General features: G+C 49.8%; 1 protein-coding gene across 3 annotated transcripts in view; it reads left to right on the top strand.

Annotated features, from left to right (window-relative positions):
• Rhbdl3 (rhomboid like 3) overlaps positions 1 to 26,833 on the top strand; it is a 52,290-nt gene extending 25,457 nt beyond the window's left edge. Inside the window, exons 5-9 of one of the 3 annotated variants that reach the window (XM_052759927.1) lie at positions 2,986 to 3,134; positions 4,431 to 4,543; positions 10,189 to 10,289; positions 18,683 to 18,743; positions 24,304 to 26,833. In XM_052759927.1, the coding sequence (XP_052615887.1) occupies positions 2,986 to 3,134; positions 4,431 to 4,543; positions 10,189 to 10,289; positions 18,683 to 18,743; positions 24,304 to 24,575 (696 nt within the window). In that variant the 3' untranslated portion in view covers positions 24,576 to 26,833. Of the gene's footprint in view, positions 1 to 2,985; positions 3,135 to 4,430; positions 4,544 to 10,188; positions 10,290 to 18,682; positions 18,744 to 19,187; positions 19,410 to 23,075; positions 24,281 to 24,303 lie in introns of those variants that run through there. The other 2 variants (XM_052759929.1, XM_052759928.1) reach the window with 2 other exon arrangements.
• Positions 26,834 to 27,741: the final 908 nt, after the last annotated feature.

Raw genomic sequence — 27,741 nt, 5'->3', positions numbered from 1 at the left:
TCAATATAGAAAAACAAAGAAGATACAGCTGATTTAACTCTCTTGGAGTCCGAGGCTTCTGTTTTCCATAGAGCTCTAGTAATCGGGGTCTTTGATTCATAAAGGATAGAAGATGGAGGAACGTGGAGCTGCCAGCCAAGTCCAATGCCAGCAACACTTACAGAAACCACAGCTGGCAGCAAGAGAAGAAACAAAGAGCAAATTCAGGCCGTTGTGTTTGGAAGGGAAAACCCCACCCTCCTGGGTTTCTGCACTGTGGTAGCCCAGCCTGGTACCCAAAACTTCCTTCTTCTTTCTTTTTTTTTTTTTGAGGCAGGGTTCTTCTGTGTAACAGTCCTAGCTGTCCTGTCCTGGAACTTGCTTTGTAAACCAGGTTGGCTTCGAACTCAAAGGGATCCACCTGCCTCTGCCTCCTGAGTGTTGGGAATAAAGGCGTGCGCTACTACCTCCTGTCCCCCAGACATTCTTTTTTTTTTTTTTTTGGTTTTTCGAGACAGGGTTTCTCTGTGTAGCTTTGCGCCTTTCCTGGAACTCGCTTTGGAGACCAGGCTGGCCTCGAACTCACAGAGATCCGCCTGGCTCTGCCTCCCTGGTGCTGGGATTAAAGGCGTGCGCCACCACTGCCCGGCGTCCCCAGACATTCTTAAATGGTTTTGCGAATGCTCTGATTATAAACACAGGAACACAGCAGTGCATTTTATAGTGAGTTCCCGAGAAACCACCAAAGTAAACATACTTCTAGGGCCTGAACAAATATACTTAGTCATCTGAAAAGAATGAACATCCGTGGTACCTAGTTGAAGATAAGGAGAAACCAGAGACTTTGGGTGCTGTTGATGGAAGTATAAAATGGTGCAGCCACTAGGAAAACCATCTGGCCAGTCTTCAGAAAATGAAGCATAGGGCTGGAGAGTCAGCTCAGTGGTGAAGAGCACTGGCTGCTCTTCCTTGGATTCCCAGCTCCTACTACATGGTGGCTCACAACCATCTGTAACTCCAGGTCTAAGTACCTGACGCCCTCTTCTGGCCTCCTTGGGAGCTAGGCACACATGTGGTGCACAGATATGATTGCAGACAAAATAAAAATGCACATAGAATAATAGCTTGTTTTGTTTTGAGATGGGTTCTCTGTGTAGCCCTGGCTGTCCTAAAACTCACTCTGTAGACCAGGTTGGCTTGGAACTCACAGAGATCTGTCTGCCTCTGCCTCCCGAGTGCTGGGACTAAAGGCGCGCACCACCTCGTCCGACTTCAAATAATGATAACTTTAAAATTTTTCACCTTAAGATTACCGTATACTGTGGCAATTCCACTTTGAAGTTAAAAGTAGGAGCTACTTGTCCACCTTGTTCATAGAGATATTCACAATAGCAAAAAGATGGCAGCCATCCAAGTTCCCCCGGACAGAAGAGTGCGGTGTCAGAGAGGCAGATGCATTCAATGGAACTGCCTAGTGCCTGTGATTCTAGCCCTTGGGATGCTGAGGCAGGAGGATTGTGAGTTAGCAAGCTGTTTGGGCTGTATAGTGATTCTAGGCTAACCTGGGCTACCTAGCAAGGCCTTGTATCATAAAAAGAAAAGGAAACTGACATGTGACATAATGCAGGTCTTCCTTGAGAAGGTACACTTTAAGCCAGTCAGGGAAAAAGAAAAGAAAAGCCAGTCAGCCAGGCAGTGATGGTGCACGCCTTTAATCCCAGCACTCGGGAGGCAGAGGCAGGTGGATCTCTGTGAGTTCGAGGCCAGCCTGGGCTACCAAGTGATGTTCCAGGAAAGGCGCAAAGCTACACAGAGAAACCCTGTCTCGAAAAACTAAATAAATAAATAGATAAAATAAGCCAGTCACGGAAGGAGGAGTACTCTGCGGTCTCAGCTGCATGAAGCCCCGGGATAGACAGGCATGCTGGAGGCGGGCCCTAGAGGTGGTGGTTGGGGGGGGACTGTAGGGAGGGGCAGCAACTGCAGGGAAGGGCAGCTCTTGTTTGTGGGTACAGGGTTTCAGTTTTGCACAATGAGAGGACTTTGGTGGAGAGGCAAGAGAGAGGGTAGCGCAAGAACGTATTTGGTGCCATTTGCCTGCGTGCTGAAACCTGCCCGAGATGCTCAATGTAGGCTGGCAAGATGGCGCAGCTGTGAAGGCACTCGCTGCCGGTCCTGGCGCTCTCTGAGTTCCGTCCCCGAAACGCACCTGGTAGAAGAAAACATCAAATCCTGCAAGTTGTTCTCTGATGTCTACAGATGTGCTGTGGCACACGTGTGTGGACATACACCACACACACACACACACACACACACACACACACACACACACACACACACACACTCTTACACTGCCTTTAATCCCAGCACACGGGAGGCAGAGGCCAGCCTGGTCTACAGAGTGAGTTCCAGGATAGCCAGAGCTACATAAAGAAACCCTGTCTCAAGAAACCAAAAACAACAACAACATTAAAAATTTACAGGTGCTAGGGGCTGGAGAGATGGCTCAGAGGTTAAGAGCACCGACTGCTCCTCCAGAGGTCCTGAGTTCAAGTCCCAGCAACCACATGGTGGCTCACAACCATCTGTAATGAGATCTGGCGCCCTCTTCTGTATACATAATAAATAAATAAATCTTTAAAAAAAAAAAAAAAAAAATTTACAGGTGCTAAATTTTACGTCTGTTCTACCACAATGTTTTCCTTTTTTTTTTTTTTTTTAAAGAAATCAACCTATATGAAATGGGAGAGTGAGGTTTTAGTAGAATAAGGGTTTAAAATTATGCCCATCAAGGAGGCATAGACAAATAGATCAAATGACCCCATTACACGCAAGTATCAGACAGATGTGGAGTGAGGGATGTTTTCTGATAAGTGGGTGCTGGCTATGGGCACCTGTCATTCAGGTGGGATGGCAGTCTCCTGTCATGTCCCCAGTGCCCATCAGGAATACCATCCTGGGCCGTCTTGTGCTTAGTAACTGGCCTCTCCACTCTGCTTCGTCTAGGTTGCCCTGTTCCTGTACAACGGGGTCCTCCTGGATCAGTTTGTGCTGCAGGTGACGCACCCTCGGTACCTGAAGAACTCTCTGGTTTACCACCCGCAACTCCGTGCACAGGCTTGGCGCTACGTGACATACATCTTCATGCATGCAGGGTGAGTTTGTCTCTCCACGGTCCCTGCAGGAGAGTGAGTGAGCGGCCTGCCTACCTGGGGTGAAATTATTACATATTTTATATATATATGAACATTTTGGGGGGGGGGTTTCGAGACAGGATTTCTCTGTAGTTTTGGAGCCTGTCCTGGACTAGCTCTATAGACCAGGCTGGCCTCAAACCCACAGAGATCCACCTGCCTCTGCCTCCCAAGTGCTGGGATTACAGGCGTGCGCCACCACTGCCCGGCTGAACATTTTATATATACATTTACATATGCATATTTTAAAACTAATTTTTTTTTTACAGTGTTGAGGATTGGACTTAGGGTCTCTGGATAGGCAAGTGCCCTAAAACTGAGCCCCAAACTCTGGAATTAAGTTTTCAGTTTATTTTTATTGACTTGGATGCAGATCAGAGATAGCTTCTTGAAACTCAACCCATACCAAACACACTGCTGTTTTACAGTTTGTGGGAAGGAGAAACAGAGAGGGTAGGATGCTGAGAGCCAGCAATGGCGTTGACCCACACATTTAACAGTATGGTTCTATGCATTTCCCAGAGGTAGGTTGAAATGTTCTGTTTCCCAGTGGCCAAAGAAAGCAGAAAGGGTCATGTGACCAACCTGCCACCAGAGTTGAACAATTTTGTGTGTGTGGTTGCTCCCACAAGTCAAGTAAAGAACTGAATTATTGCAACTACTTATTTCCCATCACAGTCTGTTCCAGGGCAAGAAAGCCTGGGGTCCCTCTCCCAGCCCTGAGAAGTTTGGAGTGAGTAGATCCGGTGGACCCCTTCTCACACCAGGCAGGAGAACTTTTTCTCTGTAAGACTTTAAGAGAAAATGTTGCATTGCCAAGTTACAACGTTTCAAGATGTTTTGAGACTATCTTTGATTTCCGGCTCCATAGTGCTTGTGGGTATGGTGAAAGACCAGAGTGATCCCAGAACTGGTGAACGGTGCAGGTCAAGCTGATCAGACACCTGGGCTGCGACTTTAAGCCACTCACTGCCACTCTCTGAACCTTGGCATCGTCCATGTTAGCTCCTGAGGCTGTTAGGTCCTGGGCATGGCTAGTCCCTGTCACTGCTGCAGATGCAGGCTGTACCTGTTACCACCAGGTCCCTTATGTGTATTCTGTCCCAGCTGGAAGGAATCGTTTTCCATGGCAATCATCCCCTCCCCAGCCCAGGAGCTGCTCAAAGGCAAAGCCAGTGCCGCCTTGCACCCTCCTGGCTCCCCAGTCTCTTGGCACACAGCATTTGTCAGGTGAGTTAATGAGTGTGTCTGTCACAGGGTCGAACACCTAGGACTCAACGTGGTGCTGCAGCTGCTGGTAGGGGTGCCCCTGGAGATGGTGCATGGAGCCACCCGAATTGGGCTTGTCTACGTGGCCGGCGTTGTGGCAGGTAGGCTGGTGGGCCCCCGCGGTGCTCCTCCCCAGGGCAGGTCAGAGGCAATCCCGGGGGTGGTATGAGCTCAGGCTTCCTGGGCATCTCCAAGGTTCCTGACTCCGGATTGTCCTCCAGTCAAATTTCCCGCAGACACCCAGACAGGGAGGTGTGTTCTGGTAGCGGGGCAGAGCACATGATTTGAAACAGGACTCTTTTGACAGAATTCCTGTTGCAGAGCTGCCATGCTCTAGCTGTGGAAGCCTGGGGAAATTCCTTGGTCCTTTTGGTCCCCTCAAGCTTGTAGACAGAGCTACTGAGAGCTGCCCGTTGTCGTGTGGAGGCCACACATGTGACAACAGGTTCCTTCTACTGTGCAAGGATGAAGCATGAAGCCAGGCAGCTCTTTGGCCAAGGCCTATCGGCACCCATAGGGAGCTTTTTCTTCTACCCAGAGCAGCCATGGATCCCTTGATTGACCCTATGAGGACAGGACAGTCTGGCCTAGGAGGTAGTGGATCCTCCTGTCGGGAGAAGTCTGTGTGCCTGGTGGGAAGGTGGAACACATGAGTTGAGCAGCAGGGCGGTTTCTCCAGGGAAGGTAACTGCAGCCCAGCCTCTGAGAGTCAGACCTCCCTCATGATGCCTCCGACTTTCCTGCTGCGCTCCTCAGCTTGACAGCGGGGGCCCAAGGGAGCTGTGTGTGTGTGTGTGTGTGTGTGTGTGTGTGTGTGTGTGTGTGTGTCTGTGTGTGTGTGTGTGTTTAAGATCTTAATCCTTTCTGAATGGCATTAAAGTTGTCATCAAGAGAGCTGGGCAACCTTGACCTTGTAAACAACAGGCAGGCATCGATGGAAGTAACCAGAGCAGGAAGAATCCCACTCTACCTCCAGCGGGCTCACCTACTAGTGTGCAGACCCTGGTGCTGGGGAGACCCTCCTTCCCAGCATTGTCTCTGGCATGTCTCTGTGCGCCCAGATCCTTGCCGCTTAGACCCTTACCAGCCTTTCCCTGAATCCAGCACCAACTGTCTCCTTAACAGAGGTCTAGCGAGCACCTCCAGGTTCCAGACTCTCTCAGCCACCCACACACCTTCCAGTCATGTGTCACCTGGGGATTTATGGATGTACGTTCCCCACCTAGATTCCCCAGAGTCCCAGATATTAAGTGACAAGGAACGGGAAGGCACTTGTAACACTTGCAGTTAGTCAATTAGACCTGGGGGGCGGGGAGTCGGGGGGAGCAATAACTCGGAAGACAGCAGTGAGCAGTGAGATTCCAAATGACTCAGCCCTCACCCAGAACGGATGACACAGTGGAGAGACGACGCGAGCCTCCCTCCCCAGTGATGTCAGTGCAGAGTGGGAGGGTGCAGACAGAAGCCAGGCACGTCACCAACATATGAGGCTGCCACGCGGAGCCAAGGGCACACGGCGCTCTGCCTGAGCCATCGAGTCAGGCCGGAGGGCTTTCTGGTCACTACAAATCATGTCATTGACCTCCACAATTGAGTGGGTTGATCTCCCTACACGGCTGTCCCTCTGGATCCCCAGAGGGGATCCCTTACAGACAGTTAGACCTTGGCTAGAGAGCTAGTCCTTAGCCATGACCAGCGTGTATGGCGTCCTCGCCACCAAGCTACACTTCTCTACCCGGTGTGGATACAGAGCCTGAGGCTCACACTCCCGTAATGTCAGTGCTTCGGAGAGGAACAGAAGTCCCAGGCCAGCTTGGGCTACACTGTGAGAGAGCAACAATAAAACAAGAACCAGAAGCCAGGGTTTAGAGGAACAAGTGATTTGCCCAAGAAGATTCAGCTTGTAAGAGAGGGGGTCCCACACAGGTTCTGTGACCCAAAAGATTGCCCGGGAAACACACGAGAATCAAAAGGCAGGCCTTTGCAGAAAAATGTGTCAGAAACCAAGGGAGGCCTTGATCAGTATCTGGCCCTGCTTTAATCCCTGCCCAGCAAAGGTATTCCAAACCCAAGGCCATCCTGTTTTATCGAGTGATAGTTATGGCTAACTACCAGAGCACGTATATAGAGTTCAGGCTTGGAGTAGCGGCCTTGTGTGTCATCACCGATACATGTCATAATTTTATAAGGTCCGTAAGGTATCCACTGTCACTCCCATTGTACAGACCATTCAGAAAGATGAAATCAACTCTTCTAAGTAATCACATTAGAGTAGAGCCCTGTGCACTGAACCAGCTCCTGGGACCAACACTGAATATGAACAGTGACGTCACTAGCAATCTTTTAAAGCCACTGTCTTAGCAGGACGTGTGATCACAGGTCTGTAATCTCAACACTTGGGAGGTAGAGGCAGGAGGACCGGGAGTTCAAGGTCATCCTTGGCTATATAGTGACTGTGAGACCCCCCTGAGCTACGTGAAATACTATATCAAATACCAACAAACAAACACAGCACCTAAGTGTATCAGCAACGTTTTATTACAGAGTCTGTAGAAGCCGGTATGCATCCCTAGAGCTCAGCATCTGTTAGGTAATAAATATTTGTAGGGTAGATGAAAGACTACATGAATAAATAAAGAAACATTGCTTAGAGGGAAATGTTCTGCCAGTGTTAATTTGAGTTTTTCATAATGGCCAAGGGAGATGTTGGAGAACACCTGCCTTCAAAATTTTCAGGCTAAAACCACCACAGCTGCGCCTTAGTGGCGAGGCCACCACTTCACCTGCACAATGGCATGGACCCAGAATATGTTTTGAGAACCAACCCCCCCTTGGTCTGTGCCATGCAGAGGTGTGGCCTCCCAGCTTGCCATTGTCTTCCTGGCTTCTGTCCGTCCTGACTTTATGGACCTGTCAGTCATGAGTTTTGTAACAGGTTATGAAGGAATCTTGCCTGGTCTACAGTCTCCCTTGATGGCTTTTACTACTCTGTATGCATAGATCCTATGTCCTTTGGTCCCAGCCAGTCTCTCCAGGCCCCAGCTGATGCGTGGACCTTAGGAAAGTCTTAGAAGGTAATAAGGTTATAAAATGAGGTGCATGCTTGTTATCCCAGCACACAGGAGGCAGAGTGGGAGAATCTCAGCAAGTTTGAGGTTAACCTGGTTTACATAAGACCTGTCTTTACGGGGCTGGAGAGATGGCTCAGAGGTTAAGAGCACTGGCTGCTTTCCCAAAGGACCCGGGTTTAATTCCCAGCACCCACATGGCAGTTCACAACTATCTGTAACTCAGGTTCCAGGGGATCTGACACCCTCACACAGACCTACCTGTAGGCAAATATCAATGCTCATAAAATTAAAAAAAAAATTAGCCGGGCGGTGGTGGCGCACGCCTTTAATCCCAGCACTCGGGAGGCAGAGCCAGGCGGATCTCTGTAGGCCAGCCTGGTCTACAGAGCGAGATCCAGGAAAGGCGCAAAGCTACACAGAGAAACCCTGTCTCGAAAAACCAAAAAAAAAAAAATTAAAAAGACCTGTCTTTAAAAGATACTTATATTTCAGTCCAATAATCGAAGCCTCAGTCCCCTATCTCAGCCAAACCTGGGGTCATTGAATTCCTGGTCTGGGAGGAACTGTGGAGCCCCCTCCTGTGGGAGACAGATTTGCTCCCCAGGCTCCACCCCATATGGCTAAGGGGTTCCCCACTCCGCTTAGTGAATTAGGGAGCCCAAGGAAAAGGGGTTTCTCTGCTCAGAATGTTGGAAGCTTTAGACTTCCTTGTCTCATATATGTGAATACTGAAGCCAAAAGAGTTTAGGGGCAATGCCTAAGGTCGTACAACCGATCTGTCACATCCCCCCTTCCACACTCCTGCCAGGGTTCCTAGCTGGCCCCTGGCCCGAGGGTCAAGACTCTAAATACAGGGAGAGTGAGGCCCTTCTGTCCCCCGGAGGCTGCCATGATGCATCTCTGGTGCTGGTGGAGTGCTCTGGAGCCCAGAGAAGGGGCCAAATTGCATAGGTCTGTTGGAGAGAGGAAAGGGACCAGCTGGGTGAGGCCGGGCCTCGCTGGCTGCAAACAGTAATTAATGAGGAGCTGGCTGGGGCAGCTGGCCCTGCGGCACTCTCCTGCAATGCAGCCCCTACACGGCGGCTAGGAGAGCGTGGGAATCTTTTGTCATGCAGATCCTGCTGCCTGTTTGCTACCCTGGGGTCCCCCACCCCCACCCACTGCTTTGGGACATTTATGGCCGAACCCTGTGGGCAGGCCAATAAAGGGAGAAAGTTATCTGACGGTAGTTAGACACCAATTAAAGCTGAAAAAAAAGACTTGACGGAGGTAAAGGAAGATTTCCAGTTGCCATGGACTGGGAGAAGGACTTGTGAGTCCTGGGGTCATGATAGCTTGGGGTTTCGTCGGTTTAAGTTTTTCTGAGACATCACATGGCAACAATGGGTCATAGGGACCTGGAGAGGGAATGCCAAGAGGCAGGTGGTCAACGGTGCTCCCACGGGGACCTCTCTCTCTGTCCCCATCCAGATGGCCTCATCCTGGTTCAGGAACTCCCTCCTAAGTTGTGGGCCCCCACCTTTGTAGAACTTGCAGATTTGGGCTCTCAGCCTCTTCCTCCTCTCCCCAGCCTCCTCTCTCGAGCAGCTAATTGACTCCTGAGCCCGCAGGCGTTTTCCAACCGAGGTTTCTGCTTGCTCACCCAGGCCAGCCGCTCCTCACCCTCTGTGCCCTGGGCTCTACCTCCTGGTTATTTTTAGTTTCCTGTGTCCTTCCCTGGAAGCCAAAGCATTGATCACACTTAAATGCGACCAGAACAATAAATTTCCCATCTCCTCTCTGCCCAGCTTCCCTCCTAGGACCAAAGTTTGTCATCCCACACACCAACAGCCACAGAACTGCCCTCTCTCTCCCCGGAGTGTGATGTCATCACTTTCTGGACTTTTCAAGGACATCCTCCCTCCAGAGAGGCCCCACTTGGGAGATCCCGTGGGCCTTTTGTGCTTTCGGTTGGCTGGCAGGAGGTGGGAGGTGATGCTGAGCAGGTTTATAGATTCAGCTGAGGAAACAGAAGTGGAAGGAGGCAGAGGCCACCTCGGAACTAACGTGGGAAGTGGCTGCCACTGAGGCCAAGAGCACGGGTTTTGATCAGCGCGGTTTTCAGGCTGGGGAACTGCTCTGTGACAGAGTGATGGCTAGCTTCTGTAAGGCCCTGGGGGGGGGGGGGGGGAGGAGGGCAGAGCAGGATTCAAATCCTGGTTCTGGTGCTGGGATGAGAACCTTCCCTTGTGTCTGTGGTGAGTGTGTTAGCACCGGCCTCCAAGCTTGGCCTTCAGGGTGGAAATGAGCCTGGAGGATAGGAGGGAGAAATGTTTGTACACTGCCTACCCCGAGTGGAACACCTTCTGTCCCCTGTGGCGGCTTCTTGTCACCACCAGGTGATGCTGACGGCAGATGACCTGGCTTGGAATTGGTCCCACTTGGGGCCAGTCAGACTTTTCCTTTGAATCTTGGTTCCCCGTCAGTAAAATGAGAAAGCTGAACCCTGGGGGCCATTCCTCCATACACAGATCTTCTGGACAGTCCAGAGGAAGCCACGAGGCAGCGTGGCATCAAACGGGAAGGATGGAGCCTCTTGCTGTGGAGTAGCTCTGCCCTGGTGGCGGACAGCAAGGGCCAGGGCTGGGCTGCACAGTGGCTCCCACCTTCTTGATGGTTTCCGCTCTCTCTGCCAGGCTCCTTGGCTGTGTCTGTGGCTGACATGACTGCACCTGTTGTGGGCTCTTCCGGAGGGGTGTATGCGCTCGTCTCTGCCCACCTGGCCAACATTGTCATGGTGAGCAGCCCCTGTTCCCCGTGGATCTGCCCTGTCTCTCCTCTGTCATCACTGGGCTCGGACATTAATTCCCCATAGTTCTCTCGGTCTGTGCCTGTCGAGTGCCAGGCCAGCCTGGCTGGAGCATGGTTCATACCTGCATCTTTCTCTGCAGACCCACTTCAGCGGGATCCTTCCCAGTTGAGCTCATATTTTCTCCAGCCGTGCTTGGCCTGCACGTGTGCCTGTTTCCCTACCCCATGACCGAAAGCAACCTGGGGAGAAGAAGAGTTTGTTTGGCTTACACTTCCACATCACTGTTCCTCAGTGAAGGAAGCTAGCACAGGAACCCAAGTAGGGCAGAAACCTGGAGGCAGGAGAGGATGCGGAAGCTGTTGGAGGAGTGCTGCTTCCTGGCTTGCTCGTTATGATTTGCTCAGCCTGCTTTCTTATAGAACCCAGAACTACCAGCCCAGGGATGGCACCACCCACAGTGGGCTGGACCCTCCCCCATCAATCACTAATTTAAAAAATGCCCCACAGTCTTGCTTACATCCATTTTTTTTTTTGCCGGAGGGGTCGTTCAAGACAAGTTTCTCTGGGTAGCCTTGGCTGTCCTGGAACCCTCTCTGTGGACCAGGCTGGCCTTGAACTCACAGAGATCCACTGGCTTCTGCTTCCTGATAGTTGGAATTAAAAGCTGTGTGCCACCACCACTGGCTAACTAACATACACCCAATCTTAGGGAGGCATTTTCTTAATTGAGGTTCCCTCCTCTCAGATGGCGGTAGCTTGTGTCAAGTCGATACAGAATTATCCAGCACAGCTAGAACACGTGGTCTTTAGAATTCTTTGTCATAGACTGTGCAAAGTAAGAGGACTTTGGGGCTGAGGAGATAACCCGGTCCATAAAGTGCTTTTCACACAAGCGTGAGGACCCAAGTTTAGAAACCTAGCAGCCACCTTAAAAGCTGGGCATGGTGATGATGCACACCTGTAACCCCAGTGCTGGGGAGGCCGACACCCACAGTTTGCCTCTGCAAGCCATCCCAGACAAGTCAGTGGGCTCCAGGTTTGACGCCTCCGCACACACCACACACACACACACACACACACACACACACACACACACACACACACACACACACACACACCCCTAAGGAAGAGAGCCTTAATGTCATCCAACTTCTCGAGTAGAAAAGAGACCTGTGGGAGTAAGTGATCTGCCCAAAGTCAAGCCCCGACTCCACACCTCCTGACAGTCATCCGGGAGTTGTCCCTGCTCCAGCTCTCATGCTGTCAGGGTCCCGTTCTCTTTCCCCTCATCCTCTTTGCAATACAATGGTAAGGACATGAGCATGACCCAAGGAGATAGGCAACCTAGGTCCAAATCCTCGCTGCCCACTCCTAAAAGGTGACCCAGGCCAGCCAGGTCATGTGCTTTGCAATAATTGAGAAAAAATAAAATAAAATCAACACTTAAAACAAATATTAACTTAGTTCCTTATTCCTTACAAAAGGACCCAGGTAGACTCGACTAAATAGGGCCTCCAAATCGGTGTGTTGAAGCCCCCGTGGTAGGAAGCTTGTCTAGTTTAGGGGCAGATAGAGGCCCCTCCAATGGGCCTGGCCTGCCTCACACCCACATTGGCCCAGGAGCCTCTCTGTGTTCCACATCTGTTCCTCTGTGCCTGACATACTCATGCTGCCTATAAAATTTGGTGGAAGGATCCAGAAAGGTTACAGCTTCTCGATGAGCCCCTCCTGCTCCTGCCGCTTGTCACCTTTTCCCTCCCACATGGCAACTGTGATGCTTGGTGGCAGAAGTCTTTTGGAGTCTCTACATTCTCCCGTGGTTATATCTGGGTTTTTGTTTTTGGGCTATAAGCAGGTCATTGCCATGTAGCCTAGGATGTCCTGGAACTCAGTCCTACCTCAGTCTTCCTAGTGGGGAATCTGTCTTCTCTTCCCTCCCTCCCTCCGTCCCTCTCTTCCTCTCTTCCTCTTTTTTGGGGGTCGAGGTTGGGGGTAGGGCTATCCCAAGTTGGCCTGGAACTCCCTGTGTAGTCCAGGCTGACCTCAAACTTGGGGCAATCCACCTGCCCTCCTACCTGACTGGAATCCCGCTTTCTAGATCAGTCAGTCCCATTCTTACTACCTCACTCTGAACACTACTACCCTTTTCTCTTCACTCCCGCCCCCTTGGTGAGTTGTGAGTGGGGGAGGCCGAGGTACTACATTTGCTACTGAGCTAAATCCTGGCAACTTCCAGTGTGTGCTAGTAGAGAGACTGCAGGTGGGTGTGGGAAAGGGTGTCTGAGTGTAAGGGTTCGGGTGTGTTCCTGTTTACCCAGACAGCCGCTGAGGGTCTGTGTGCACAGGGCTGCCTCACAGGGCCCTTTTAAATGGGTCATTCTCTGTCAATGCTGTCTTTCCTCACACACAGCTATTCCTCTGAATTCTGCCTCCTCCACCCTCCCCCTGCCCCAATTCCTCTCCCTTGGAGGAGAAAGTACTGACCTCCTCCCTCCCATTCCTGCAAGATAGGGATGGGGACGGGGATGGTGGGGGGATGAGCAGGCCCAGTGGAATGAGAACACAGGAAAGAAGAAAAAGGCAGGGCTTTATGAAGAGCTGCCCACTCCCCACCCCATGAGGTGCAGCTGTGCTACCCCAGAAGTTCCCATGGGGAGAAGAGTCCAGTCAACACTGAAGGGCCGGCCGCAGGCGCCCAGGGACCTGTGAAACAGCTTTGTTCAGTTTACACTTCTGTCTGGAGAGCAACCCATGGCCATGGAGATGAGCGGTCCCTTTTAAAACCCTAGGCCTTCCCGGAAGAAAGCAGCTCCCTGCCTGCCTCCTGGGAGCTGCCAGTCCTTGGAGTTGGCTGTAATGGGCCACACTCTAGAGAGTTGTGTTGTGCCTGTTGACACTGAAGAAGGCTTATTCTCATGATTAAGGTTAGTTTCCCCTCATCAAGGGTCTGTCTTTGCCCAAATTAGGTCAGTGCTGAGATGTATCGGGTCAACCCATTTGAAATAGTACACACCTTTAATCCCAGCACTTGGGAGGCAGAGGCAGTTCGATCTCTGTGAGTTCAAGGCTAATGTGGTCTACAGATCGAGTTCCATGACAGTGAGAGCTACATAGAGAGATCCTGTTTCAAAAAAGAAAAGAAAATACCATTACTGTGGTTGGGGAGTGTTTAAATGTTAGCAATTTTATATTCTCCAACCTAATATAGATTATTTATTGATTTACTTCCAAAATGAGAGTGGAGTGTTTATTCATTAGACAGCATCTCATCAAAGTAAAAGGCAGAAAAACTATGGATTTGACAGTCAGGAAGTCTAGATTTGAGAGACATCTGATGGCTGAGTCTGTCACTATGAACCTTTGGAACTCCAATTGCTCTCATAAGGTGGTTGTTACAAAGATGTGAACAGACCAGAAAATGCTTTCCACATGGCAAACCACCACTCAGCAGTGAGGGCCTGTGTGTACATATGCATGCACATTCGTGTATGGAACTTATTATATTTGTGTTTTATGTTGTGGGGGGTGTGTGAAATGGGGGGGGCATGTGTGCCACAGTGCAATCGTGGACGTCAAAGGACAACTTTTGAGAGTCCCTTCCGTCCTATGGTTCCCTAGGTTTGAACTAAGGTTTGGGTGCTGATGCCTTTACCTGCTGAGTCATCCTGGCTGCCTTCTGTGTGATTTTTTAATGTATGAATTATGTTTCCTATCTACAGAGCAATCAGAAAAAATTTTTTCTTTTTCTGTTTTTTATGTGAGTTGGTGTTTTGCCCACATGCTTGTCTTTGTGAGGGCATCAGATTCCCCTGGAACTAGAATTGCAGACAGTTGTGAGCCGCCATGTGGGTGCTGGGACTTTGGAAGAGCAACCAGGTCCTTTGGAAGTTCAAGGCCAGCCTGGGCTACATAGCAAGATCATGTCTCAAAAACAAAACAAGGGGCCGGGGAGCTGGCTCAGTGGGTAAAGGGTTGGCGGCAAACACATAGGACCTGAGTTCAGATCCCCAGGACCTTGTAGAGCTGGATGTGGTAGCACAGGCCTGTGATCTCAGTGCTCCTCCAGTGAAACGGGAGGTGGGACAGGAGGCTCTCCAGAAGCTCATGGGCCGGCCAGACTGGAAAACCAAGCAGGAAACAGTAAGAGACCCTGTCTAAACAAAGTGGGAGCAAGAGGTTGTCCTTGACCTCCACGTGTGTACCTGGCACACATGTACCTTCACTCACAGACATGTAGACATACACACACATACACACACAGATTTAATATACCCTGAAAGTGTGTGTGTGTGTGTGTGTGTGTGTGTGTGTGTGTGTGTGTGTGTGTAATTTCTAGTTTACACCAAAGAATTAAAGTCAGAAAATATTTCAACCAAAGATGTGGCTCACAAAAAGGCTTTCAATCAAGATTTCTTATTTTAAACACTGGAAATAGAAAGATCCACCTGATTGAATAATTTATTAATTGCCTGCTGCTGGGGCCATAAGCCAGAGTTCCATTTTTAAATAGCAAGATATTTACTTACACTTCTGCCGTGTCGTGTTGGATGGTTTCATAAAATATTTGAGAGCCAAATCTTTGCAAATTGAATTTCATTGTTTAAGCTCAGGAAAGATAACTGCTAAAAACAAAGAAAAACCTCTGCTATAAGGTTTATGTGATTAAAGGAATAGCCTCTTGTAGGACAGATACATCAGGAGTGATTTGTATGCCCTGCTTTTGTGGTGTGTGTGTGTGTGTGTGTGTGTGTGTGTGTGTGTGTGTGTGTGTGTGTGTGTGTGTGTGTGTGTGTTTGTACTGAGCATTGAACCCAAGGCCTCACTCATGCTAGGAAAGTGCTCTTCATTAGTTGGGTGAACAAGTTATCAAGGCGACTGGTTACCTTCTTGTTCTCAGTGGCCGAACCACCGCCTCACTCTGTGAGGCTGTGGGAGAGAAGGAAATTAAAGGGCCTTGGAAAGGTCTGGCTCCCTAGGGGCTGGGCTCTTCCACATTTATAGCAGCGGTGGTGCCTGCTGAGTGAGACTCCTTTTTCTCTCCTGGTGCTTCACTGCACTCCTGTTATTGGAGGGAATAATGGGTCGTGAAATGGCCTGGGAAGACTTTCTAGTTTAACCCCTTCGCTGCTGGGAGAGTACAATTCACTGGGATTCCCTCAGCTCCGGGAGCAGCTGGGTAGACAACAAAGGCAGACAAAACGTCTCACTGTCTCTTAGAGGGTGGTTGACAGAGCTGTGGACTGGGAAGACCATCTGCTTGTTAACCTCCAGGGATCTTGAAGTGGCCATCCTGGGTCCATCCTCACCTTCTTCCCTAAAGTGCATGCGCAGGGTTGGACTGGATCACCCTGGCAGTCTTCAGCGCTTGTTCACAGCTGGGGCCAGGCAGGTTTGCATACTCAGGAAGCTAATAGGCTGGAAGCCACACCTGTAATACCAGGAAACTATGGAGTTGAGGGCATCTTGTGGCTACAGAGGGAATTTGAGACCAGCATGGGATACCTGGACCCTGTGTCAAGACCAAAAAAAAAAGAAGAAAGAAACAAACCCGTGATTCTGACCTCAATAGTGCTTTGGTAAAGCAGAGCTTCCACTCTGTCCAGGGTCATTTGGACTCTAAATTTATTTATTTATTTGTTTGTTTGTTTTGAGATAGGGTTTCTCTGTGCATCCCTGCTGTCCTGGAACTCACTCTGTAGACCAGGCTGGCCTCAAACTCACAGAGATCCACCTGCCTTTGCCTCCTGAGTGCTGAGATTAAAGGCGTGCGCCACACCGCCTGGCCAGAACTTACTTCTTTATAACTTTTCCTTTCTTCCTTTTTCTTCTTCCTTCCCTGCTTCCCTCTTTCTTCTTTCTCCTGGGAGTAGAACCCAGGATCTCATACTTGCTAAGGGAAGCTCTCCTGCCATCCTGCCTCCTTCCCACCCCATCGTAATAATAATATAATAAACCATTCCATGTGCAGGCCAGTGGCGTCAAGTGCACTCACACTCCTGGGCAGCGGCCAGCATCATGCTATCTACCAAACTTTTTCTTTCTTCTTAAGGCCATGTAACCCACTACCTTCCCGCTGCGGCAGGCAGGAGGCTCACTTCAGGGACTGCTGGCTCCATGGGACTCACTGACCCCTGTTCAGCTCCCTGTCTCTTTGGTAAGGCACTGTGACAGACATTAGTAATCCCAGTGCTGCTCTGCCATCTGCTTCTAAGTAGAACATTCATCAAGCAGATGTTAGACATTCTGGTTCAAGAGGGGCCGTGTGCGGCCCACCTCACTAATGAAGAAGGACTTGTTGTGGACAGGGTCTCGATGTATTTCCCATGCTGGCCTGGGACTTGCCATCCGCCAGCCTTCCAAGTACTAGCTGATCCTCCTCCTCTTTTAATTGGAAAGAATTTAAGTTTATTGAATACAAAGCACTTGTGATTTACGAAGCAATTAGCAAAAGGATTTACCAAAGGGGTATTGTGTAAGCAGTACATTTTAAAATACTCCTTATTTAACTTTTTATTTTATTCACTGATGTGTGTATGGCGCTGGCGAGCACATGTGCCCTGGTGCATGTGGAGAGGTCAGAGGACCATTTGCAGGAGTCTGTTCCCTTCCACTATGTAGGTCCTGCAGCCCATACTTGGCGGCAATCCATCTAGCCAGCTGACAAGTAAGTTTTTTAAAAAAATCTATAATTGTACATTTGTTTTTTCCAAGTTTACATGACATCACCACAGTGCGGATGTACACACAGTCATCAGCTGTAGAAAACACAGAACAGTGTCTGCGTGACGGGAGCTTTTCTCTTCCTTTTGTTTTTTTGAGACAGGGTTTCTCTGTGTAGAACTAGAGGACCTAGAACTCACTCTGTAGCCCAGGCTGGCCTCGAACTCACAGAGCTCTGCCTGCTTCTGCCTCCCAAATGCTGGGATTAAAGGAGTGCTCCGCCGGGCGGTGGTGGCGCACGCCTTTAATCCCAGCACTCGGGAGGCAGAGCCAGGTGGATCTCTGTGAGTTCGAGGCCAGCCTGGGCTACCAAGTGAGTCCCAGGAAAGGCGCAAAGCTACACAGAGAAACCCTGTCTCGAAAAACCAAAAAAAAAAAAAAAAAAAAAAAAAAAAAGAGTGCTCCACCACAGACACATACCTGTGTGTGTGTGTGTGTGTGTGTGTGTGTGTGTGTGTGTGTGTGTGTGTGTGGTTAGGAGCCCTTTTCTTTATCTTAAAAAAAAATGAAACTCCTACAAGTTAAAGCTTGTTCACAATGTTAAGACATTAGAATACTTCAAGCAAATCCTTTTGTCTGTAAGGAAACATGATGTTTTCTCCGCAGCTTCCCCAAGTCCTGTTTCCTCCACTGTCACCACTATTTGGGGCCCCTGGGAGGTTGAATCCGTGTTACTACAACCTCAGAGGAGCAGGAGAGCAGGGAGCAGGGCCTGGACAGGCGGACAGGACAGATGGAGTAGATGGGAGGGTACAGAAGTCCCTGGCTGTGCCCGGTTGCCTCCTTAGCCAGGGCCAGTGTGCTCCCGGGAAGAGCTCAGGCTCATCTCTGTGTGTGTGCATGCATCTGTGTAAGTGGGAATTATGCTTTGAATGCCCTGCAGCCGTGCCCCTCAAAGGAACCCCGCGGAGGAGTCTTTTGTAAAGTGAGAAATCCTTTTGTAAGATGAATAATTGTATTCTGTTTATCGACTCTGGAGGCTCAGAGTTTTCGGAGACTCTCTCGGGGGAGAGAGAGACTTGTTTGAAGGCCATCTGGCCCACTCCCCTTCTGATGCTTGCTCCTCAGGTGCTGAAGCCCCATTAGGAATCTCCTCGGTGACAGGAAACTCATGACCCCCACGACAGGTCATCCATTACATTTCGTTCGTATAAGGAGAGGGAAACTTGTCTTGAACAAGAACAGTGATTGCACGCTGGTGAGGGAGAGCGAGCCGAAGAGAGAGCCTGAACGGAAGGGCTCACTTGATACCGACAACCGTGCACTTGACCCCAGAGTTTGATGGTGTAGGATCCTCATTCATTCTTCCTGGGCACGATTCCTTACCCTGATGCTTCCACTTTGACTTTGCAGGGGGTCCCGTTCCACATTTCTTGTCACCCATGGGCCACAGCAAAGAATCACACGCTCAAGGAGTTCACTGTCCGAGGTGGGAGACAGAGACGCTCTCTCCCTCGATCTACACGCTCTGCCCTGTGTGGCTCAAGACCTTTTATGACAGGGATAAACTTACCCTTGTCCGAAATCCCAAAGCCATGCTGGAAGGTTCTACAGCTACGCCCCAGCCCTCACTCAGTACTTCTTGGAAGTGGCTTCTTGTGTACCTGCAGAGGAGAGGCCGCGTCCCAAACTCACAGAACTCTCTCCCTTTCCTTTAGAACTGGTCAGGCATGAAGTGCCAGTTTAAGCTGCTTCGGATGGCTGTGGCCTTGATCTGTAGTAAGTACTGATGGACATTCACGGAGCGGGGTTGGGGGCGGTGGTGCGGGACCAGAATACAGAGATGGCTCAGCCCATCCTTCCCAAGAACTTGTGGTAAAAGAGAAAAGGTGAGGTGTGTCAGTAATGTGTCCAAAGCAGGGACACCCCAAGGAAGCCTTTCTCTTCACCCGGCTTGAGCCTTCCTGATCTTTGTTGATTTGTTTTTTGAGACAGGATCTTGTGTATCCCATGTTGGCCTTGAACTCACTAAAGAGCCAAGGATGACCTTGAACTTTTTTCTTGTGTCACAACACTGATTTGTACGTGGAGCTGGGCTTTGGGCCTGCTAGGCAAGCACGCTACCCACTGAACCACATCACCCAGACTGCCCCCCCCCCCCCCCCCCCCCCCCCCACCCCCCCCCCCCCCCCGCCGCCCTTTTTTTTTATTTTGTTTTTCTAGATAGAGTTTCCCTAAGTAGCCCTGGTTGTCTGGAAGCTCACTCTGTACACCAAATGCTGGGATTAGAGGTGTACTCTGGGGGCTGGAGGGATGGCTCACAGGTTAAGAGCACTGGCTGTTCTTCCAGAGGTCCTGAGTTCAATTCCCAGTAACCACATGGTGGCTCACAACCATCTGTAATGAGATCTGGTGCCCTCTTCTGTCATGCAGGTATACATGCAGGCAGAACACTGTATACATAATAAATAAACAAATCTTATAAATAAATAAATAAATAAATAAATAAATAAATAAATAAATAAATAAATAAATAAATAAATAAATGTATGTGTGTTCCACCATGCCCAGCTCCTTTCTTCTTAAACTTTAAAAAATTATTTACTTTTATTTTATGTATATGGGTGTTTTTTCTGCATGTATGTCTGTGTACCACATGCATGCCTGGTGCCTAAGGAGGTCAGAAGAAGGCATCAGATCCCCTAGAACTTAGTTATAGACAGTTATGAGCCACCATGTGGGTGCTGGGAATTGAACCGACATCTTCTGCAATAGCAACAAGTACTTTTTGTTTGTTTTGTTGTTTTTCCAGACAGGGTTTCTCTGTGTAGCTTTGCGCCTTTCCTGGAACTCACTCTGCAGACCAGGCTGGCCTCGAATTTACAGAGATTCACATGGCTCAGCCTCCCGAGTGCTGGGATTAAAGGCGCATGCCACCACCACCCGGCACAATAAGTACTCTTAACCACTGAGCCATCTCATTTCTCCAGCCCCACTTCTTCAACTTTTTAAAAAGTATGCAAACAGAAAAGTACCCAGTGACCAGTGGAGTCAAGAGAAATAGCTGGATGACTTCTTGAGTTGTGGACTTGACCTTTTAGAATATGTGTATATTGTATGTGCACTTGTGTGTGCATGCACATTTCAGTTTGCAGGTTTTTCAGGCTGAGGAGATGGCTCAGAGGTTAAGAACACTTACTGCCATTACAGAGTACCTGGGTTTGGTTCCCAGCACCAACCCAGCAGTTCATAACTGGTTGTAACTCCAGATCCAGGGAATCCAAAGCCCTCTTTTTGTCCCTGTGGACATCTCACATGCCTGGTGCACAAACATACAAGTAGGCAAAACACCTGTACACTTAAAATAACAACAAATTTCTTTTTTAAAAAATGTGCAGTCTTGCCCAGTGGTCTGACACATGTCTATAATCCTACCACTTTGGGAAACTGGGGCAAGAGGGTTGGATTTTTTACATCTTTGTTTATTCATGTTCAGGTGCATGGGTGTTTTGCCTGTATGTTTGTCTGTGTCCCGTATGTATGCGGTGCCCAGGGAGGCCAGAAGAGGGCATCAGATCTCCTGGAACAAGTTACAGACAATTGTGAGCCGCCATGTGGGTGCTGGGAATCAGACCCGGGCCCTGTGAAGAGCATTTGGTGCTCTTAACTGCTAAGCTGTCTCTCCAGCCCCAAGAGAATTGAATTTTGAAGCCAACCTACATAGTAAAATGTTGTCTCAGGCTGCCCCCACCCCCACACATATAAAAAAAAAAGCCTTGTACTTTTAGTAAAGTCACAAACTGTAGTGACTCTCATGCTCAGCTTGTGCTGGGACCTTAGTTAGGACAAGTCAGTTCTACTGACTGAGATGTCTGGACATAAAGACAAGCAGGGCTCAGCAACTGACCAAATATAGGAGGGGATGTCTTTTGTTTGGTTGGTTGGTTTGGGGTTTGTTGTTGTTGTTGTTGTTTTGTTTGTTTGACACAGGGTTTCTCTGTGTAGCTTTGGCACCTGTCCTGGAACTCACTCTGTAGTCCAGGCTGGTCTCGAACTCACAGAGATCCGCCTGCCTCTGCCTCCCAAGTGCTGGGGTTAAAGGCGTGCGCCACCACCGCCCGACTTGGAGGGCATGTCTTAAGCTTGATGGTGCACACTTTTAACCCCAGCATTTGGTAAGCAGAAACAAGAGGAACTCTGTGAGTTCAAGACCAGCCTGGTCCACATGGCCAATTCCAGGCCAAATATATACAGTGAGACTGTCCCCAAAAGTGGGGAGTGGTATGTCTGGCAGAGATGCCATAGAAATAAAGGACTTGTTAGACAGAAGATGTTGGCAGGGAAAACTGGGGCTTGGGACTGTGTATAGTTGTGACAGGAAATAAAGTCAATGAAATCATAAGAGCTAGATGATGGTGGCCTTCAAGGCACAGGCAGAACCATACCTCATCCTACATACATAGGAAGGCCACTGCAGGCTTACACCAGGAGAGATCGTGAAGGATGGGACAGATAGGAAATGAGCTGCATCATGATAGAAAAATGGACTGAGGGGTTGGAGAGATGGCTTGGGGGTTAAGAGCACTTGCTTTAAAAGCAGATAGATCTGAGTTCACCCTACCATCCACATAAAAAAGGCAAGCACGGCACACAGGTCTGTAATCCTGGCACTGGGGGCTGGATAGAGGAAGCTCCCAGGAGCTCACTGGCTGGCCAGCTACTCCTCAACAGTGAGCTGCAAGCTTCAGATTCAATTAGAGACCCCATCTTTAAAAAACAGGGTAGAGATCGCCGGGCGGTGGTGGCGCACGCCTTTAACCCCAGTACTCGGGAGGCAGAGGCAGGCTGATCTCTGTGAGTTCAAGGCCAGCATAGTCTTCAGAGTGAGATCCAGGACAGGCTCCAAAGCTACACAGAAAAACCCAGTCTTGAAAAAACAAAAAACAAAAAACAGGGTAGAGGGGCTGGAGAGATGGCTCAAGAATTAAGAGCACTTACTACTCTTGCAGAGGACCTGGGTTCAGTTCCAAGCACCCACACAACAGCTCACAACTGTAACTCTATTTCCAGGGGCTATGAACCCTCCTGTGGCATCCACAGGTACCAGGCATGCACACAGTACATGCATGTAGACAAAACACTCATGCACAAGTGTTTAACAGTAAGGTGGAGAACAACAGAGGAGGACATGTAATGTCTTCTGTCCTTCATATGTGTGCATGCATAGGTGCACACACACACACACACACACACACACACACACACACACACACACACCACACTGAAAGGGGAATGAGACCCGAAACCTCAGGGCTCATCCTGAAATGTAAAGAGTGAGAGGAAGGAGAGAATCCATTCTCCTTTACTTTCTAAAACGTGTATGCGGAGCATATGATTAGGTTTAATTCGTAAGTGTAAACTTGAGCTTTTGAGAGTTCTAAGATCACCCAGCTCAAAGGAATACCTTCAATGAATATTGAAATATGTCAATACTAATGCTCCACAGTTTAACCAAGCTGGGCAGGGATCACCAAGGGTTTCTAAGCCTGGGCTAGCCACCTGCTGTATGGTAGGAGAAAGACACAGCCAGAGCAAACCCTGCTGGAGTCAGCCTGTGAAGGTGCTCCTCAATTTCACCTCCACAATCCTTATCTCTTACTTTAGGCCTTTGGAAAGTCAAGTCTGTCCCTGACCCACCAGGAGCCTTCTTGGTGGTGTCTTTTTTTTTTTTTTTTTTTTTTTAATAAAAACCACTGTAAACATAAAAGCTGGGGCTGGAGAGATGGCTCAGTCGTTAAGAGTTTTCCCAGGGGTCCTGAGTTCAATTCCCAGCACCCACATGGCAGCTCACGACTGTCTGATGCTCTCTTCTGGTGTGCAGATGTATATGCAGACCAAGTACCGATTACATAAAATACATAAATAAAGCTTTAAAAAAATCATAAAAAGGGTTGGAGATTTAGCTCAGTGGTAGAGCGCTTGCCTAGCAAGCACAAGGCCCTGGGTTCGATCCTAAGCTCAAAAAAAAAAAAATCATAAAAGCTAGAACGCTGATGGAGAGGTGGGAGAGGAACCATCATCTTGTACACACTTTTCCTTTATTGGCCCCAGGACCATCTAAGCAGCAGCTGCAGGAAAGCTCCACCAGGTTGGCATAGTGCCAGAGCACGGCCCCACTGCTCCTTTTGCGACCTCTGCTGGCTGTTCATGGAGTTGCAGGGCCCTCTGAAGACATCTAGTCCCTAAAGGGAAGGAGGTTCCTGGGACGAGTGGTTAAATAAAGGTGGAGAGGCACACTGATGAAATCCGGGCTGTCTTTGAATCTGTCAGATTTACCTTGGTGACCCTCTGGGTCTGGAAAATAAGGCTAAGAATACTTACTCTCTCAGGGACTGAAGAGATGGCTCAGTGGTTAAGAGTGCTTGCTGCTTGCTCTTCCAGAGGACCCAAGTTCAGTTCCCAGAACACACATCTGGCAGCAATGACCTGTAACTCCAGCTCCAACTCCAAGACATCCGATGCACTCTTCTGGACTGGGCAACACCTTCACATTCATCACACACACACACACACACACACACACACACACACACACACACACACACCTGTAATGAAAAATTAAAATTTAAAAAAGGGGGAGTGGCTGGAGAGAGGACTCAGTGGTTAAGAGCACTGGCCACTCCTCCAGAGGACCTGGTTCAATTCCCAGGACCCACATGGCAATGGACAGATGAAGAAATGGCCCCAGGATGTAGCATGGCCACAGAGATGCCAGGGCCTTTGGACAGAGCTGTGCCTTCCTTAGGGTCTTCTACTAAAGCCCCTCTCAACATTCAGATGACAGTTCAAATATTTCCTCTTAAGCTGGGTGGTGGTGGTGCATGCCTTTAATCCCAGCACTGGGAGGCAGAGGCAGGTGGATCTCTGTGAGTTCGAGGCCAGCCTGGTTTACAGAGTGAGTTCCAGGGAAGGCGCAATGCTACACAGAAAAACCCTGTCTCGAAAAACAAAAACAAACAAACAAAAAAATTTCCTCTTGAGAGGCCCTGTCTGACTCCCCAAAGAATGCCCTGCCTTGTGCCCAGCATGAGTTTTATATTGTCTTTTTGCCTCGTGTCTGTAGCTCTTAATGAAATTGTCTTGTGAACGTAATTGATTGTTGATTTATCGCCAAACCCTGTGGGCTCTTGAGATAGTTTTGTCTCCGTGATTACTGCATTTGGTCTCATGACAGTGAATGAGTGAGTGAATGGGTGACTGGGGGGCCGGTGTGCCCGGCCTCTCCCCAGCCCCTACCCAGGCCTCTGCCGTGATGTCTCTCTGTCTCCTCCCTTTGCAGTGAGTATGGAGTTCGGTAGGGCTGTGTGGCTCCGCTTTCATCCATCGGCTTATCCCCCGTGCCCCCACCCAAGCTTTGTGGCGCACTTGGGCGGCGTGGCCGTGGGCATCACCCTGGGGGTTGTGGTTCTAAGGAACTATGAGCAGAGACTGCAGGACCAGTCGCTGTGGTGGATCTTTGTGACCATGTACACCATCTTCGTGCTGTTCGCTGTCTTCTGGAACATCTTTGCCTACACTCTACTGGACTTGAAGCTGCCACCGCCCCCCTAAGGGACTGGAGGACCAAGGCGGGGAGGGGAAGAAGCAGAAGCATCCTGAGGAAGCACCTGCATCTGTTTCTCATCGCCAATTCAGCAAGACCAGGGGGAGCAGGAGACTCTGGACCGGGGTATATGTGTTCAGTTTACAAGGATGGGGGAGGGGATGGATGCAGCTGCTGTCATTTTCCGAGGCTGATCTGATGATGCGGGGGTCAGGGGTTGGATCTGGGGAGGGTAGCTGTCCCATGTGCTCCCCTCTTACTGCTGCAGAGTGAGCAAGCAGCCTTCTTCCTGGTCTTCCGCCTGGAGAGACGCTGGCATACAGAGAAGTTCTGAGGGCAGCCACAGCCAGGCAGGCCTTCCCCAGCCCAGAGGTGACTGTAGGCTAGATCATGTTCTCTCTGCAGCTCAAGGTCTGGTGCTCTGGCAGTAGACATGCTGGCTTTGATCTGGGGGAGCCCAGAGCACCCCAGGCTCACATCCTGTCAATGGGTGCAGTAGCATGGCCCCGAGGACTGGGTAGGGCAGGAAGATGCTATATTCTTGCCCTGGGGGATCTGTGAGAGGGCCCCATGCCTGAGGCAAAGAACTTCATCCCACGTTCCCCTTGGGAAAGGCCCGGGACCAATCTTCCCTCTTCCTGCCTGGAGTTGTGAATGCTGGCATCTCATACCATCACTCCTACATCCATGCCCTACCTGGACTTTGGGGTCTTTTCTTTCCTCTCTACTGCCCTGACCCTACTTTGTGCCTCTCTTTTGGGTGTGGAGACAGGGTTTTGGGGTGTGTGTGTGTGTGTGTGTGTGTGTGTGTGTGTGTGTACATGTACGAGTGTGTGTGTACTGTCAGGCAAGTCAGAACCTGCAGAGGGAGGAAGTGGGGACAGTGTACACATGAGGGTGTCTGTAAGGGATTGCTGGAATGATGGATATCCTCAGTGTACTGCAGCGTGCTTGCTCAGTGGCCTTGCTTTTAGCATAACTGACCCCCTCTTTCCCATCTGGCCCTCCCAAACACTTCCTGAGCATCATCGACCAGCAGAAAAATTGTCCGTGCTAGAGGGAAGACCAGAGCCCCACCAGGGCCTTTGGGACTGCCCAGCTGTATTCTGGTTCCCTCTGGGGTAGCCTTCGTGTCTGTTCTGCCTCCTGTAGAAGAGAGTCTTTGGGATGAAAGAAAGCCCAGGACAGTGATGCTATGGCCATCTCTCCAAGGAAGCTGTATGTAGTAAAAGATATTTTGGTGAAAAGCTTTGCCCCAGAGAAGAGCTTGGGTGAGTGTCCAGTGTGAGAGCAGCTGTAGACTGAGATGGTTAGATCTGGAAGGGGGTTGGAAGTGTGGTTGAGAGAATGGCCTTGTGTTGCCCATTCCGGGCAGCCTGAGCTGCAAGAGCAGGAGTTTGGCAAGGCACCCAGTGCCTGTCCCCCTCCAAGACAGTCTACTCAGGCTGGCACTAGCAGATGCTGGGATCCCCTAAGCGGAGGCTGGGAGGCCAATGACCTTTATATTGGCGTTGGGACTCCCAGCCCCTGAGGGTCCAGCATGAGGAACGACGGCCTGGGAAGTGAGGGGCCGAGCACACAGGAGCAAGAGCAGGAGGGTGGGCGCTGCTCCTGGCTCCTGGGTCCCCTCCCATTCCAGCAACAGTTCCCACCTGGTCTCCACTCTCCTGAGTCCCTCACCCCTTCTTCTCCAGTATGGCCAGTCAGGGCTGGGATTCAGGGGGCAGTAGCACTCTTCCTGCTGGTGGCTGTAGGTTGGCCTGGGGAATCCCCAAACAGCAGCTATGTAAGCTCGCTTGCTTTTAAAGGGGAGAGGAGTCGTGGAAACCGGGGAAGGGAGACCAGGCCCTCCAAAAAGAGTGATTTCGCTTTAATGACACCATTCATCACTCGTTTTTTTAATTAGGAAAAGCTCCCTACTGGGGCTCTTTTGACTCTCAATTTCCATGTGAGCCATTCTTGCCTAGAGCATTAGCGGAGGCATGGCTCACCGAACCCAGATCTTCCTCCAGTGTCCAATTCAGTTTGCAGATAATGAGGATTGCCCAGTGCTGGGTGCTTCCCAGGGCTGGCTGCAAAGCGTTGACTCTCCTCTGCCTTAAAAACAGTGCCCGACGGTGAGCTGCCCCTCCAAGGACTAAGTAAGTGAAAAACAGAACACTGGCCGCAATGTTGGTTTCTAAATATTTTTGTATTGTGTACATTCTGTATATTTTTGTTGTAACATATTATTTGAGCACAGATTCCATTAAAGATTTTTTTTTTTTTAAGCTATCGGTTATTCAGGAAGTGACCACAAGGGCTGCCATGGAAGTGTTTTGTCTGGGCCTGGCTCATGGTGGGTGAGTGGAGAAAACTGGTAATGGTGGGTTGATGGGTTTTGGTGCCGGTGATTGGCACTGTCTTCCTTAGTCTTCCCTAAGTGGTTGGTGAAAACTCCCCTGAGTGAGTTGTTCTGCCCATACTACACCCATGAAGGGAGCTTCCCGGACAGTTTTGGAGGTGGATGCCAATAGTTAGGGGACTTAGCTCGAGTGACAAGCTCGGTGCCGGTGTCCCCTCAGGCCTGGCTTCCCTTCCACTCCTCCAGCTCTCATAAGTGCCTCACTCTGCACTGCTCTAGGGATTGACAGTTGGCAAGGGAATGAAGAAAGAGCAAACACATGAACTCCAGGACAGAGAAGCTGAGATCGGATGGTCCCGGATGGAGAAGCCGCAACCTTGCCCCGCAAGCTCGGAGTGCTTACTATATACCATTGAACAGGGAAGCCAGGTTATGGCATCCAGCTGAACAAGGAGGCAGGGGTACCTAATCTCAGATAGGCATGGTCTCAGTAGGGGTGCAGTCTTCAGGCCATAGACATGGGGGGGGAGCAAAAGCTGTGGTGGACATTGTCGGCACACACTGTCTACATTCACACACAGAGCAAACCTTTGCCATCCCTCTGGGCCTCACCCAGAGAAGGCTTTGCCACTCCCTTGGGGCTGACACATTGGGGTCCTTGACATGGCCTTGCCCATGTCAACAACACACATTCACTCAGGACTTCACTCACTACATATATATAATCATGTGTATGATTAATATATGATTGCTATTATTAGAGAAGTCTTTGAAATGCCTTGGAGACCTCTTTCTCTACCCCAGTAAGCCTAGTCTTTAGGTCCTAGGGT

This window comes from Peromyscus californicus, unplaced genomic scaffold (assembly GCF_007827085.1).
Source record: "Peromyscus californicus insignis strain IS unplaced genomic scaffold, ASM782708v3 Scaffold_3__1_contigs__length_106647218, whole genome shotgun sequence".
Classification (NCBI taxonomy): Eukaryota; Metazoa; Chordata; class Mammalia; order Rodentia; family Cricetidae; genus Peromyscus; species Peromyscus californicus.
This window is presented reverse-complemented; position numbering and strand designations above follow the sequence as displayed.